This window comes from Lates calcarifer, linkage group LG12, assembly GCF_001640805.2.
Source record: "Lates calcarifer isolate ASB-BC8 linkage group LG12, TLL_Latcal_v3, whole genome shotgun sequence".
Taxonomy (NCBI): Eukaryota; Metazoa; Chordata; class Actinopteri; family Centropomidae; genus Lates; species Lates calcarifer.
This window is the reverse complement of record NC_066844.1, coordinates 14,639,106-14,655,544: the sequence shown is the minus strand read 5'-3', so window position 1 is coordinate 14,655,544 and position 16,439 is coordinate 14,639,106. Positions and strand designations below refer to the sequence as shown.

General features: G+C 41.2%; 2 protein-coding genes across 3 annotated transcripts in view; both read left to right on the top strand.

Annotated features, from left to right (window-relative positions):
• Positions 1 to 1,787: 1,787 nt before the first annotated feature.
• On the top strand, positions 1,788 to 14,714 carry phf20a (PHD finger protein 20, a). Its single transcript, XM_018680005.2, is given in 18 exon segments — positions 1,788 to 1,945; positions 3,978 to 4,084; positions 4,925 to 5,096; positions 5,463 to 5,547; positions 5,982 to 6,004; positions 6,006 to 6,059; positions 6,214 to 6,802; positions 6,955 to 7,005; positions 7,123 to 7,392; positions 7,664 to 7,858; positions 8,037 to 8,132; positions 8,739 to 8,894; positions 9,361 to 9,542; positions 9,676 to 9,751; positions 10,881 to 11,076; positions 11,274 to 11,715; positions 12,473 to 12,653; positions 13,335 to 14,714. Coding segments are annotated over 17 exon segments (2,994 nt in total). The 5' UTR covers positions 1,788 to 1,945; positions 3,978 to 4,001; the 3' UTR covers positions 13,478 to 14,714.
• A 1,018-nt stretch (positions 14,715 to 15,732) lies between these two features.
• The window catches only part of ndrg3a (ndrg family member 3a), a 31,716-nt gene continuing 31,009 nt past the window's right edge, over positions 15,733 to 16,439 (top strand). For both annotated transcript variants that reach the window (XM_018680009.2, XM_018680007.2), the window contains exon 1: positions 15,733 to 15,901. The gene's annotated coding sequence lies outside the window, so the exon portion shown is untranslated. The remainder of the gene's footprint in view (positions 15,902 to 16,439) is intronic.

Below are 16,439 nucleotides of genomic sequence, written 5' to 3'. Positions count from 1 at the left end.
TTATTTTGATTGTGGATAGCAGAGCCAAGACGGGAAATGAGAGGAAGGACGACATGTAACAAAGACCTTTGGCAGGAAACTGCAACCACGTGGTCAGTCTTAAAACTGCTTGCTGGAGAGCATTTATTTTGCCTTCTGATATTTCTGGCATATTCTCCTAACCATTGAAATCAGTGGGATTTTGGTCTAAAATGTTGTCAGGTGAAATTTTAAGCTTTTAAAATTCAGTAAATTTACAACTCAATTGGAAAATTAGGGTCCTCTTAATTTAGAAAACCATCCTTTTGATGTATAAATTAATAGATGTCCATAAAAATAATGCTAAATAAATAAATTACAATAATGTATTATTATTATCATCATTCTGATTTTAAAAATTCAAGGATTTTTAAGGAAGCTCTGCCTGGTGGGTTTTTTTTTTTTTGTTTTGTTTTTTGTTTTTTTGTTTTTTAGTATTCCCTGAAAGCAGAATCAATTACTCTTCTTTTCTCAATCTGCAATACATATAAATGTGTGCCATGAACTGAAATTCTGATACCTTCAAAATATGATCTTATTATGTAACTGAGTGTGACTCATGCATTACTCAGTGCAGGTTAAAGGTCTGTCTGTACATTCAGTCTAACTTATTAGTTCCTCCCTCTTCCAACCTGATTATCTCTAGGTTTTTGCTCAGCCATCAGGGTTTAACCAAGATGGATGTGAACAGCCTGGCCATGGTAATGGCCCCAACTGTCTCCAATCTCAGTCCGATATTTCTTAGAAAGGCCTTTAAAAATGATGTGCAATTTATTCTACAATCAGAAACAGAAAATAAGGATCAATGTGTCTCATCTGTTTTTATGGCCAAAGAGGGCATGTATGTCAGCTTTAGACACACAACATCCAGAGGGCTTTTAAGTCAATTTGCTCAGGGTTACAAAGTCTTATTCCTTTGTATTTGCCTCTGCACAAGGTGAAAAGATAAGCAAACAGATACAAGCTGTTCCCCATCCTGTCACACGGCATCTCTCTCACTCATCCAATCTGTTTGTTCTTTATATGCACATCACTGCACAAAACTGCCACCTGCTTCATCTGTCACTCTGCAATAATCATGTACCTGTTTGCCATTGGTGAAAAGTTGCTCAGGCACCATGACAGCAGGGTGAGAGGAACTCTGGCTTCAGCCTTTAGGACTGGCACAAGTTAAAGAACACAGACCCAGGACGGGAAAGACAAAGCAAACAATATGACAGCCTGTTTTAAAAGGAACATTCAGTGACAGGCGACATGAAATTGCAGTATTTATTTTCAAGCTAAATCATCAGCCATTTATTCAGAGAGAAGCTAAAGGTTGTTACAGTGTGTCTTCATGCAATAGTAAGTTTGTCAAAGCCTTGTTGTACTTTGTTGGGTTTATATGATACTATGGTTTATATATATATATATATATATATATAGAGAGAGAGAGAGAGAGAGATAGATAGATAGAAAACCATTACATTGAGTATGGCTGGGTTACACTACCACATCATGTAAACAAATAGTTGCTTTGGATGGACGGTGGGTGGTGCTATATATTCATATAAAGGTGTGTGCGATGACTTGTAACTTGCTGGACCTGTTAATTCAGGTCCATTGATAACCGATTTAAAGCTGTTTTGTCTCACAAATTTGAGTTGTTTTAATACTTCATAAAAAACATTCAGTGATGACATTTAAAAATAACACACTTTGGCATTTTCGATGAGAAAAAGGTCTAATCGAAATACATGAGGACTCGAGGCTGTTTTGCACGCATGCGCATTGTAGCGCTACTCTGCCCGCGCCGGTGGTGAACGCAACGGGGAGAAATTCAACTGCGTGATCTGAAGCAGACAGGCGGAGGCGGTGGTAGCTGTACTTTAAAGGGATTACATTGCATATTTTACACCCAACTGGACAAAGAGTGACTGGAGAACAGGTAGGAAACCCAATTCGCACCCCTTCCGTAGCATTTAAGAGTTTATAACCCCCAATAACATCGTGAATGAGGCCCGTTTATTGGATGCATCAACAGCGTAGATTGTGCGATGCCGCATGTCGGCTTTTTGAGTTCAAAACAAACGTGACGAAGTAGAAAATAAAATGGTATGTTTGTACATTTCGCTGTTCTGTTCGTGTTATTACTGCTGTGTTTCTTTGTCGCTGTTTGCTTTTTCATCGGGGGCCGTTAAATTGCTCCAAGGTTTGTTAGTTGGGGAAGTTTAATGCTTTGCATTTCCATGCCGCGCGTCAACAGCAGGAAAGTATGAAAAAGTAGGCCTAGCGCGAGGCCCCGAAGACCTCTGTGAGTGACAACTGCATGACCAGTCAGATACGAGACCCCGCCCATAGCAGAACCTTTCGACCAGTTATATTTGCCCAAGTCGCTGGCGTAGGCGGTCGTTTCTCTTCGCGCTACGCCCACTGGTTATAAAACACCGGACAATAAAGTGTCAATAGCGGTTGAAGTGGTCAACAATAGATTACAACGAAGAACACAAAGCAACATGTTGTTGCTGTATTTTCTGTTATTAAATAATTTATATCCAGTAGCTGCTGTGTGTTTGAAAAAATAAATTGATGTGGGATGCCGTTTGCTCCGTTTTTACAGTAAAATATCAACATACGATAAAATTAATCGTTACTAAATGTGTCTAGTAACCTGACCTGTAAACATGTATTTGCTATGCGTTTCCTGACTGATGATTGTGCCATCATCAGTAACTCTTGGTGTGCGCCGTGCCTGTGCCGCTGTCGCCTGTCTGGCTCTCTGTGCAGGCCATAAAAACAGCCAGTTTCATTTTAAATCCAGCATTCTACAGAACAGGATATTGTTCGGCCGTAGATTTCGCGCTCGGTATCTGCCTGCAAAAGACGGATCATCGGTGGAGCGTCTTCACCATTGTCTCCTATTGTGTCTATTCGTAAAATCGACTGACCAGAAAACACGTGGGCCGAGTAGTGTGAAGATATCCGGTTTGTAGGCTGCACTGAAAGCTAGTAACTCCACGATGGTGAACCGAGTCACCCCGGAAAGAAGTAAGGCGTTGTGATATATAATACAAGTCGTTTAGCTTTTAATAAGAGGGTAGATATAGTCAATCTGTCCGCTGTGTCTTGTATACCTAACAAAAGAGGCGCTGCTAGCGGGAGGGTATTGCTATTTTCTGTGTAAGACAAAAAGATTATCCTCCTCCATCAAACCCTTTTATAGTAGCTGAAGGGCTGAACATCAGCAGTAGACTACGGGCCTGTATTTAATGCATTGTCTCTTGTGAATTTTGGAAGAATATGCTGTTAAATCTGCTTGGTGCTTGGTGCATAATTCCTTCCCTATTGTACTGGTGGGTAGTGGGTGTTTATAGTGGGAAGTGAAAGCTATGCTAAGTTATCTTAGTCATTCTCGTCCTTCTCTCATTGTGTGCTCTTGATAGGGAATATAAGAATACTGAAAGAAGATATTTCTCATTTTTAATAGGAACCTATGTGAGGCCCTTCCTAGATCACTGAACATCTGGTATTAGTTGCACATTTCACTACCATTTGAGGGGCATGGCTCACCTTAATATCTCAGATTTCCCTTGCTGTACACTGTGTTGCACCATGTCACAACATGTGTAATCTGTAGATTGTGTATGTTTACACTTGTAGTGTCTAATGGGCTGCATTATTGTTCTGATGGCTCACAGTGGGAGTGGCTTTTAAAACCAAAATTGCTACTTGGGTTCAAAGCTGTGATTTGCCACTGTCCTCTAGTAAAATGATTGTTAGCAATGACCTGGGAGAGACACAGCTGACTGCAAGATTGCCTGTAAAGCCCTTGAAAGTCATGTGTGTTGTGTTCTTTGCTAGACACACTGTGTTTCTTAGTAGTCTATCCAAGGTCATATGGGTGTAGTTTCGAATGGTGTTTATTGGTTAATGTGTGTGTGTGTGTGTGTGTGTGTGTGTACGTGTGTACGTGTGTACAGGAAGGGAGCCTTGATGTGGGCAGTATGAGTAAGACGCCCCCTAACAGAAGAGGGATAACATTTGAGGTGGGAGCTCAGCTTGAGGCCAGAGACAGCCTCAAAAACTGGTGAGTCATGGCCTCCCTCATTCCTCGCCATCCATGTTACTGTTCACTTCCTTCACTCTCTCAGTTAAATTGTCGTGCTTTCCTCTCCTGGGCCCTGGGTTTGCTCTGTATGTGATCAAACATTAAAAGATTGAGAAAAGAGTGCAGGAAGTCACACAGATCTTTAATTGCATCACTGCTCTTCTGGCAATAAACAACAGCTGGTGATGGGTGTGGGTTCTCAAGTAGCCAGCAAACCAGCCTCTGGATTAATAATGAGGGACTGAAAAATCTGTGACTCTTGTGAATCATATAGTGAATTATTTTATGGTTTCAGTATACTAAAATACAAATGAAAATGATCATTGCGACACAAGCAAAGACGTTCATTTTTAAAATTAGAACCACATGTGACATTGGCCTCAAGCACAACAATGTGAGTGGGCTTTTTGGGTGGACTTTTTTCATATTAACTATATCCTGCTTTTTATTCATTAAAAAGTAATAACATTCTTTTAGGAATTACTCTACAATATCAGTTATCAATTACATCACTCATTATATCACTTCACTCCCTTTTATGGGCATAAATAGAAATACAGTTGATGTTCATCCTTTTATACAGCTCTTTGCAAAAGGGCAACCAAGGTTAACACCCAAGATGTCAGAATGTCAGTGTTACTGTGACTTCACTGTGTTTCTTGATGTTTACATGTTCAAAATCTATTCATTTCTACTGACTTATCACCCTTGTTATATGGTTGAGATGAAGCATAAGCAACTTAAACCTGTGGAAACTTCCTTCCCTCTTTGTCAAAGTCAGTGGCAACTGCACATTATTGAATTTCTTTTGTCCTGTAGGTATGCTGCCAATATAGAGAAGATTGACTACGAGGATGAAAAAGTACTAATCCATTACCGTCAGTGGAGCCACCGTTACGACGAGTGGTTTGATTGGACAAGTCCCTACCTGAGACCCGTGGAGAGGATCCAGCTGAGGCGGCAGGGCCTGCAGGACGACGCTCCTGTGCCTGTAAGTTAAGAATGCTTTTTGTGCTTTCTTTAACCTGTGTTGCATAGAGGAAATTTGGACATTTTGCCACACCTCTGGGTTATCTTGTCCACTCCTAACCATTGTTCCACAGCATATTCACACATATAGTAGAGGGATTCTTTATCTTGAAAAAGAAAAAGGTTGTAACATGTTACTGAAGTTTTATTTGCATAAGCTGAATGGGTGTCTGATACTTTGACTTGCACAAAATTTGGGCACTGTGCCATTTAAATAAAGATATAACAACAATGATGGTTTTGTCAGCATTGAACAGCTCCACCAACCCATGATATTTTGTCAACATGCCTACCTGCCTTCGATTGAATATCTCTGTTCCTACTTTAGGGCTTTCATGTGAATGACAAGGTCCTGGCCAGCTGGTCTGACTGCCGTTTTTACCCCGCTAAGGTCATTTCTGTCAATAAAGATGGTAGGTATTAATAACTTAAGGTGTTATACCTTTGTATCAAGTTTTCAGTAAAGCTAGCTTAAAATGTTTAATGTATGGCTCCACAATATTTGAAGTTAAAGATTACAAGGTTGAACAGACATCTTTTTTTTTAAAGATGTGAAAAGCATTCTCCTGATTATTCAAGTTATGTGTTTTAGATTTTGCATTATGGAGCGTAGTCTAAAATCTCAGACTGTCACTTTCGAAAGAGAAACTGTGGTATTGGATGGAATTCAATAATAGCAAAAAGGTTTTCTTTTTCACTGTCTAAATGGCAAAAATTTTAATAGAAGAATATGTCTCACTAAGAACAAAAAGATCAATTTAAGTGCTCGGAGGTCGCTGCCTAACTATTAGCTGGGGCATATGTAAAACATGGTTTGCATCACTTTGTTGTTCTGTATCCCTTTCAGCATCCTACACTGTGAAATTCTACTGATGGCGTCATCCAGACAGTGAAGGGGATACACGTGAAGCCGTTTATTAAAGAGGTAAATGTAATTGGTAATCATAGATATTCGAAATCAATCCTGTATACACATGTGACTCACTCTCTATATGTACTTTGTTTTCTGTGAATCATGTCTTGAGCATAAATTTTAATTCTTTTTTCCTAAACGTCTTCTGTGTCCTTCTGACAAATAGAGAGGTGGAGGGAAGCCTCGGTCTTCTGACAGGAACATGGTTAGGAGGGTCCCGAATCGCAGAGACAGGAGGCCTCAAGAGAATGGAGGTCCCAAAAATAAGCGCGCCAGGCGAAGCACTTCTGACCAGGAAGAGGACAGCAACAGTGAGGATGAGGAGAGGGAAGAGGAGATGGTAAATGAGAAGAACAAGAAAACAAATGGTGAGATAGATGCTCCACCCACTATCAAAAAGGAAGAGGAAATATCAGAGCAAGGAGACCAGAACAAGTCCAGAGATGCAGAAAAGGGGACAGCACTCACAAATGGAGTAAAGATGGAGGAAGATGACAAACAGAACAATGACAGGTGTCACGTAAATGGAGAGGTGAAAGAAGAACAGATGGAAACAGAACAGATTGAAACAAAGCCATATACAGAGTCTCCCAAGCCATACACAGAGTTACCCACTGAGCCGTCAGCACAGACAGAGCAGGTGTCGGTCACTATGACAACCACAGAATCCAATGGAGACGTGGAGCAGAAGCCAAACGTCCAATCAGAAAGCTCTCAGCCTGCAGTCGATGTTACACCTCCCCAACCTGTGAAACGTAAGTGTTAATGAAGTAAATTAGCAGAAATGTTTTCACTGGATTTGACCGACTGTGAAAATCAGTAAACTGGGTGCAGTAAATATCACATTGCATCTGGGTTTATTTTCAACAGAATAATTGAATGTGTTTTTTTTTTTTTTCTTTGATAGCGGTAAGGAAGCAAGGTTTCCACAACCCCAACAGGTTCAGCAGAGAACCATGTAAGTACATCCCAACACTTAATACACAAATACAGTCATTACTTTCTTTGTTCTTTTTTGGTTTCTTTCTTTCTTTGTACCTCTTTTACACACCACTTTTGTTGTTCTCTGTTTTAGTGTACCGAGTTATCAAAAACCAACCTCCTCCCGTCCTGTCCATCAACCTCGACCACAACCCATTCAAGTGCAGTGCTCCCGGCTGCACTAAGTCATTCCGTAAGGCTAAGCTGCTGCACTACCATATGAAATATTACCATGGTGAAGAGCAGCCTCCAGAGGAGGAGCGGAGCCCCACCAGGAGCGTCCAGACCAGGGCCAGTGAGAAACAGGCTACTGCCACGGGCTTGGACGGCCCAAAGAGAAGGCGCACCATCTCTGCCTCTATGCGTGAGTTCTTCTCCAGTTACATTTTGGTCCCGATCAAGGTGACAGAGGAAGATTTTTATAATAAACTGGATTATCTGCCGTCTGCATTGTTCAAACCACAATGTTGCCCATTATGCAACAATAAAATTAGAAATGCTGAATCATGACATGATTTAATTACTAGTTATACACTTTTAAAGCATGGCTAAATTGTAATTAAACTGCACCTTCAGCCTTACCTAAATATTAGGGCTTTGGGCTTATATTTGCCCTTTGCATTGATTCTCCTCAGACTCTGTTGGAGGTGCTGCGGCTCCCCGCGGTGATGTGAAGACAGCAGGCAGGCGCATATCAGCCCCGCCTGCAGTCAACACACAGGGCCATCAGCAGAGGGCACTACTGAGGGAGAAGAGCAAGGAGAACCAGCTGGACAGGAATGGATGCCAGCAGCAGGACAAGGACCCAGACAAGAGTGTCTTTGACATTGGTTAGTATGACGCCGTCATTTATTAAGTGAGAAAATAACTGCATTGTGTGTTACATAGAGTTCTACCTGTTTGCTGTTAGTTTCCCTACTTATAGTACAGTTTTGCTTGTAGAACAGTAACCTGTAGTGTTAACTGTGCTCACACGGAGCTTAACTTATGCTGCTTAACGGTCCCCAGGGTCAGTAAAAGACAAACTCAAAGAGAAACCGAAACAGAAGGACTTCCTCCGCATTAAACTAAAGAAGAAGAAGAAGAAAAAGAAGGCCAAGTCTGGTAAGAAGGGGTCCCTTGCCTTGGGTCTCCTCCCATCTCTGCTGCCCTGCATGTGCACTCACTGTGGCATTGTGAAAATGGCTATCCTGCAAAGCATGAAGTACTCCATTCACTCCTCTTGGTGTAGTGGCTGAGCCTCTGTGTGTGGGAGAAGTGTTACATCTGTTGCTGGCCTCTATCACTCCATTGTGCCAAACAAAACTCATTTCTTTTACCTTTTGTTAGTCAAAGTTTTTACTCTTTGGTATGACTACTGGTGATGAAAGATTTTATTGTGGCACTGATAGTGACTTCAAATTCAACACTTTCTTTTATTCCTAAATGACATTCACATCAGTGTGTTTGGCATGGACACATAAATGTATAGGCTACCTTACAGTGATATTTCACACAGTTAAAAGGCCTGACACGTGGGCCACATGTTTTTTTTTTTGTTTGTTTTTTTAAAATCAAATTGAGTGTCCCTGACTGTTCTTGAGTCTATCATTTGTCCATAATGTTTGTTGTGCCACATTTTGTCACCTCCTGATGGGCATTTGTTTAGCATTTTCAAAGTTGACATTTTTGTTCTACGTCTGCTTCCCCCCCCCTTCCCTGTATTAACAGACTACACAGGTAGTGAGGAGAATATTGACATCTCAGTATTGGGTCTTCAGTCCAAATTGAATTTGCCACTCAAACCCCCCCCCTCACACAATCACAAGCCTGAGGCCTACCCCAGCAGGCCCGGATACAGCTACTCAGAACAGATACATGTGGATGGTGGGTATCTCTATGACGGTGTGTGTGATTGTGTGTGACTGTGTGTATGTGTGTGGTGTGTGGACACCAGTGTGTTAATTTGTGTCAGTGACTGTACATGGCCTCTTCTCCCCGCCATTCTTCTTTCCTTTGGATTCAATCCATCATGCAGTTTTAGTTTGATCTGCATCACGCTTAAATCTTGGTCCAAATATTGTACATTGTCATGACCTGCTGAATAAAACTGGCTGCTGTCACAGATAGGACCACATTTTTTAACGCTTGGTTGATTGAATCCTGGGCTGTTCTTTGCTGCTACGCCTTGCTTCATCATATAATCCAGAAATATTCACGAAAACTCACATAGGGCAACAAATTTTATAGAGTTAAAGAATATTAATTAAACTAAAATCGAATTGAAACTTAAGTGAATTATTTCACCATTCCCATGAAATACCAATAGTTCTGTTTGTCCCTGTTACCGTAGATGAAGATAGCGTCAGTGACTGGTCCACTGACAGCTGTGGGTGGAGTGACGATGACTATGGGGTTGATTTGGATGTCACCACACCTCCCTTGAGTGTGGACTCTGGCGCTGTGGACACCAGTGACCAGGAGATAGTGCGATGTATCTGTGAGGTGGAAGAAGAGAATGACTTTATGATCCAGGTGAGCCTCTTTGTTTGTTTCTTGTCAGCACTTATGGTTTGTCTATTTGCATTTTTTTTAACCTTAGGGTTGTACAAATGTAAAACATTATATATTATCCTTCCCTCAGTGTGAAGATTGTTTGTGTTGGCAGCATGGCACCTGCATGGGGTTGCTGGAAGAAAATGTTCCGGACAGATACACCTGCTACATCTGCAGAGACCCACCAGGTGAGGGAAAAACAACCCTAACCCTAACACTTGAATCCGACATCTTTTGCTAGTCATGCTTGGCTAATTTGGTAGGGGACTGTATGTTTCCTGTTACATTTAGCAAAGAATTATCAGTCATCTATTGGGCAGTAAGACAAACTACACTGTGTATTATTAACAGTTCACTGACTGATTAGGCAATGCCTTAAATAATTATGCTGTTTTATATTTTGATTCTATTACTCTTTTAAAAATAGTTTTACAATTTAAAAAAAAAACAACAACAATATTTTGTAAAAGAAATTATTTTTGCTGTGATGCATGTTCCCATGCATCAAAATGTTGTCATGTTTCCTGCTAAGAGAACAGTGCTTACCTCAGGTTACAGTAAAATGGATCTGAGTGTAGCAAGCACAGCCCAGAATATGCTTCTAGTTACAGAAGTTGATGAGAGAAAACAGGAAAAGAGCCACTGATTATGCTTCAAATAAACCCTGAAGCATAATAATTTGAGTTCCTCAACATCGTAAAACCGTTAAGCTGCAGAGTGTTTGTGCTGCAGATTGCCTCTTGTCTTATTGATCTTTTTTTTTAATGGAAATTAGAAATGGTGAGCAGTAATTATTGTCTCCTGGCCTGAGCATCAATGGGATCATAGTGCTAAATAATACAGGCTTTTAGGGGCCTTTCAAGTGTGTCCACAGTAAATGTGGTAATAAAGAGCTGCATGACTGTACAGTAGCTTTTTTAGATAAAGGAAAAAATTACATTGATGTTTTAAGTGACAGAGTGTGCTAATATTCTGCCAAGGTGGGGGAGTTAGCTGCTATGTAAGATCAGAGTGAAACCTAAGAATTGTACCACAAAGTATTTGGTGTTGGCTCACTAAGCCAAAGCATACTTGTGTCTTCTACTGTGCAGCCTGGTCTATGAGCTCACTGTATTTGCATATGGACTCTATGTCTCAAGGAATGTGGTCTGTAATTCCCTTAAGCCAACAAACTAAGTATAACAGCAAGCAGAATCAGCCCTAGTTTTTAAAGAGACTTTAAAGAGATTTTACTTCTTGTAACGACTAAAAACCAATTCTTAAGAATTTCTTTTACATGTCATAACATTTCATTACAATTTTATTTATCACTTTCAGGTCAGAGGCAGAGTCTGCGCTACTGGTATGATCGTGAGTGGTTGAGCAATGGTCACATGTATGGTCTCTCCTTCTTGGAAGAGAACTACTCCCACCAAAATGCCAAGAAGATCACCACCACCCACCAGCTGCTGGGAGACGTGCACCATGTGGTAGAGATCCTTAACGGACTGCAGCTCAAGATGAACGTCTTACAGTGAGTATAGAGGAAATGCGTGAGGAGACTTCAAGGTATTCTCTTGTTAACTACTGAAGCTGAATTAAAAGCAGATCATAGCAGAATTCTTTGTTGTCCAAGGTGATATCAATTAAGCCAACTCAGCTTTGTTTTAATGTGTGATGTGTTTTTATGTGATGTTACTCTGTGGTCTAATCTTTCCTTTGGCTCCTTAGGAGCAGCAGTCACCCCGACCTGCAGCTGTGGAGGCAGCCATGGAAGCATTTGGAGAGGTCACGGACTTGCTCTGACTCATGTCGGAGCAGTGACGCAGCCCCATCTCCTGTGACTCCCGATGAGGACATGAGCCGAGGAGAGATTTTAATGTCCAACGCTTTGGAGAAACTGAGTCGGGCTGCTACAGCTGCCACCTCATCTTCCTCCTGCTCCTCTTCCCCCTTCCCATCCTTCCAAGACTCATACATTACCAGTGAACACTGCTACCAGAAACCACGGGCGTATTACCCAGCGGTGGAGCAGAGACTGGTGGTGGAGACCCGACAGGGTTCCGAGCTGGAGGACAGTATGAGAAGCACTGAGGAGCTCCTGGAGCGGGAGCAGCGCTACGGAAGCCTGTTGGAGACAGACAAGCCCAAATCAACTGGCACAAATAACAAGGTTGGACTTTGTTGGCAGACAACCTAGTTGTCCCTGTAGAGCAGTGAAATGACCATAACCACTCACTCTCTTGTAAAATCAAATTTAATTACTCAAAATATGTTCCTCAGAACGAACACAGGAATGTTTTTGTGATAATAAATAGACAACCAAATATGAATTTTCACAAAGTCTGCTAAATGAAATGGCTCTAAAATACAGTATCCATGGGCTTTGTCGTGGTTGCTATGGAGAGGATGTTAGCTAGAGGCAGGAATCTAGGATTTTCACAATGCCTTCTTATTTCAGTCGATAATAAAACTGCACCAGTCTCAGAAGTGATCTTGAATTAATCAAGATTGTGTATGTGACGTAAGCTGCTGGATGTAGTTAACAAGTTATACAAAGGTCAGCCTCATATTTTCATCCTGCTGTTAGCACCACAGGCAGCAAATTTTTAGACTCCCCCCCCAGCCATTATTCCTCTGGACTTGACAGTGACTTCCTTTACGTGCACAGTCTTGATTATAGATAAGACAACAGAACATTTTAAAAGACATGGGTAAGTTGTTAAGTCAACATTACATCTGAGTCACTCAAGTGATTCAAGGTTTTGGCTCTACCTTTGTTTGAGCACAAATCATTATGTAATTCTGTGTTTTGGTTGTTTATCTTTTGTGTGCATGAATAATGTGCATTGATTTGGCTTTCATCGATTGAGAGATAAACATATTTGTAATGAAAAACATGTCTGGTGATTTCACCTGAATGTTTCTAGGCTTCCTTGGGTGGCTTGTGGTGCCAGGCTGAGATGAGGGACGAAGGTGGGAGAGATCCCGGAGAGGCTGCAGATAAGTGCGGACAGCATCAACAGTGGCAGATCAACCTGCTGGATCACATAGATGCAGTCCAGGATGAGGTATCACACAGGATGGATTTCATTGAGAGGGAGCTGGACGGTAAGAGCTGTGGTGGACTTAGTTACTAATTTTGTCTATTTAAGCAGGGTGGGAAACACTGTTATGTTCCTCTTATCATTGAATTTTGCTTTAAAAGGTGAAGATGACACCTGTTTGTATCAATGGCCCATCAGTCCATAAGTTATGTCAGCAACTGTTTCATTATATTAAGTTCTATCTATAATAGATATGTCTAATAATTAGACTGTGAGGACTAAAGATATGAAGCCTCTCAGCCTATTACCAGTAAAGCATCTTAATACTTTTTAAAAAAATATTCCCACCTGTTTCTTTGCTTACTCTTACTTTTAATGTGGTTCCTGCCTTAGTTATGGTGGCAGTATAACATTGCTGCAAAGTGAACTTATTCCTACACTAGACCTGTAAACTGTTATGTTTTAAAGAACTGAGGTTTTTCATTGTGGATTAGTATACAGGCTGTAGGCTGGGTCAAGCACAGGGCCTCTTTTTGTTAAGTGCCACTCAACACTGTTGAACTGAACATAAACACATTTGCTTTTGATGATGCATAAAATTATGCAACAGCCCAGAGGTCATTGTTGTTGGCTTTTGGAGCACATCATACCTGGTTTGGCCTGCGGAACTGTTTTGTCTTTGTGAGTTATAAGAAACACATCATTTGTAACCATGTGCTCATCCCTGGTTCTTCTGCCTCCTCAGTGCTGGAGAGCTGGTTGGACTATACCGGAGAGCTGGAGCCTCCAGAACCTCTGGCCCGTCTGCCTCAGCTCAAACACCGCATGAAACGGCTGCTGACACAGCTGGGCAAGGTGCAGCAGATCGCCCTGTTCAGCTCCACATGAGGGCGCCAGAGAACAGCAGCAACCTCAGTCACCACACAGCATGCAGAAACAATGCAGAGGAGGAAGCTCACAAGTCTCTCTGTGGTTGCGAAGCTGACTATATTAATGCAAGGCTCGGATTGTTGAACACGTTTTCTCTGACCTGATTTCTGCTGCTGTTCTTCCCTTTTTAAAAGGTCCTATGTGGTGGGATCTGATGCTACAGCCAGCCAGCGTCTCATATGAGTATTTATATGAACACATGTGGAAAGTTAGCATCATAAATCAGGAGTAAACACAAAAAGTAACCTCGTAAATGCAGGAGAAAATCCTTAGGACCACATTACACTTCTATGGTTCCCATGCAACTTTAAACCTTCTGAATGCCTTTTGTCCAAGCTACTGCTTAAAGTTGCCCTGTCTCTCTCAGTACACAGCGCTTTACATGCAGAAGCTTTCTATTAGTCAATCGAGTTCCTGAACCGACACGGCCTCTTTGCAATAGTTTTTTTGAACATGTTTTGAAATGGTCACTGTTTTTGCATTAACCAAGTCCCAAAGTTCAGTTCTGATCACCTGTCATGCCATACTTTGTCAAAAACTCTTCCTCTAAGTGTGGACAGGTAGTAACTTGAAGACATCCAGTATGTAATGATGTTGTACAAGCAGTCTCTACAAATAATTTGTTCTGTTTTTGACTTTCTCAAGGGTTTGTTTTATACTACACTGTGAAGTTATTTTTGTCTGAAATCAAAGGCATCTTATTTTCAGCTTTAGAGACGGTAACAAGTGTGATTTCTGTTTTGTCTTAAACTATAATGCTTCTCTCCTAACAGTCCTCTCATCAGTGTATCAGTTTTATCATCTAATCTTTGTGTTTGTCAGTTACCGTATACCTTACTTCAGTTTACTCTTTGCATTGTTGTTGCTGTAGCACTTGACCTATGATTCACTGAAAACTGTAATGTGGGCTTGTCTCTTCTTAACCTAGCATCTTGTGCGTTGTCAATGACAAATACTACTTAGAATACCTGTAAAATGATTTTTTTTTTTCTGTTCTGTTTTATCTGTTTATTTACCGTATTTTGGCTGTTTGTAAATATGTTATTCAAACGTGCTCTTTATTGAAAACATTCTCCAAATACAGATATTGTATGCTACTGTACTGTAAGTGTCTGGCTTAGAAGCAGGGAAAATGTCCAAAACAATGCAAACAGATTTGCTGGTACATAAATAAACTATCATTGTTATTAATCACTATGGACACATTCTTGGCTGTTTTCTCACCGGTGTGTCTCTTATGCGTTTGGTAATTGAAGAAGAGCGCTCTCTCTCATCCTGTTTATCCAGCTGCTAGTAATACTGCCAGTGGAGTCAAAGGTTGCATCACTCGGGGTTTGATGTAAGAGGTTTTCCCCGCTGCCGATTACACAATCAGATTGAAATCAGGGGCAGCAGTAGTCTAGGGGTTAAAGGTGTGAGCTTGTGACTTTGCAGAACTAAAGGAAATCTGTGCCCTCCTTCTTAGGTGCCAGTGAGCAAGGCATTCAACCTCCAACTTACTGTGGAGCTTCTCAGGAGTCAGAAACATTTCACTGGTTGCACCGCAGAGCTGTGCAAATAAGAGGGACGTTTCTGGTGGGTAACACGTCAAAAATTGTATGCATACTTTGGTGTAATATGTTTTTTTTTTTTTATCGCATAGACGATTTGTGCAGTTACATAATCAGATTAGAGACAGAAACTTCATGGGAATTAATCTCCTAAATTTGAGCCAGCATCGTGGTGAGGGAGCAATGATATGATCATATTTCCCATAGAGAACTTGGACAGAGTCAAACCAACATGTTCATCTCGAGTTTAAGGCGCTGAGCTGGGCTGTTACCAAAGATGGTCTCAGTTAAAAACATATAAATACCCTTGGCATAAATAAATAAATAAATGCAATTATTTCAATTCCCTTTCATCAAAGGTGGGCGTTTACTTTTAGACATGCGCTGTCCACCTTTTATTTTACCCCTGGACTGACGCAGCTCTGTCTTATCGGTGAAATTAAGTTGGAAATGTTAATATCATAAAACGTAATATTTGGTTTTGAGGGCAGTTTAAATACCTCAGTCAGTGTAAACATTTTGCCTTTTGTTTGTCCGTACCTTGGGAGTAGAATCTCGTCTTCATTTTTTCCGAGCAGAGTGAGCCCTCCTGCCTCCTCCTCTTGTCTGTGGTGTGTAGCGCCTCCTCCCATTGGCTCCTCCGCGGTGTCTGCGACGCAGCGTGTAGTTCCGCCCAGAGAGAGTCACATCGAAATACTAGTTGAGACAGAGGAAGCGACAGGCAGGAGCAGCGTGTACTGTGTACTGAAATATACATTTAACCGTTCGTATTCAACAATATACCCATCAAGAAATTGAGCGGAATCCACCGGATACTTATTTTACCAACGAGGTGAGTCTCATATCCGTGTTCTTCGCGTAACATTTGCCCATTCCTCACTTACAGATGTGGACGATGCCACAGGAGATTATCTAAGCTCTCTGGATTTCACAACCTGTTCGTGTTGCTGTCTGTTTATCGTATCATTTGTCAGAGGAACGGTGGCAGCCGTTAGAACACCAATGAACTGTTAATGTACTAATTAAGAACACATGTTAAAACACCGGGAGAGCCGGTGAGCGCGAGCGAAAAAACTGCAGTTGGATTGAATTGAGTTCATTGCTGCTCCTCTCAACAGTGATGCGACACAACCGCTGTTTCCACACAGTATTTTCATTTTATCAGTGCAGCACACATTTGTATCCATTTGTTTGCTTTTTTTTTATTATCAACCTGCTGAATAATAACTTAGGTGCTGGCTCTATTTATATTTAAATGAGGCCAGTCACGATGCCTTTCATCGTAAATTTCCGTGCTAAAACAACTGAATAAATGTTAGCCGAATAGCTTATAGCAAAGATGAATTTAATACATTGACACAACACAATTT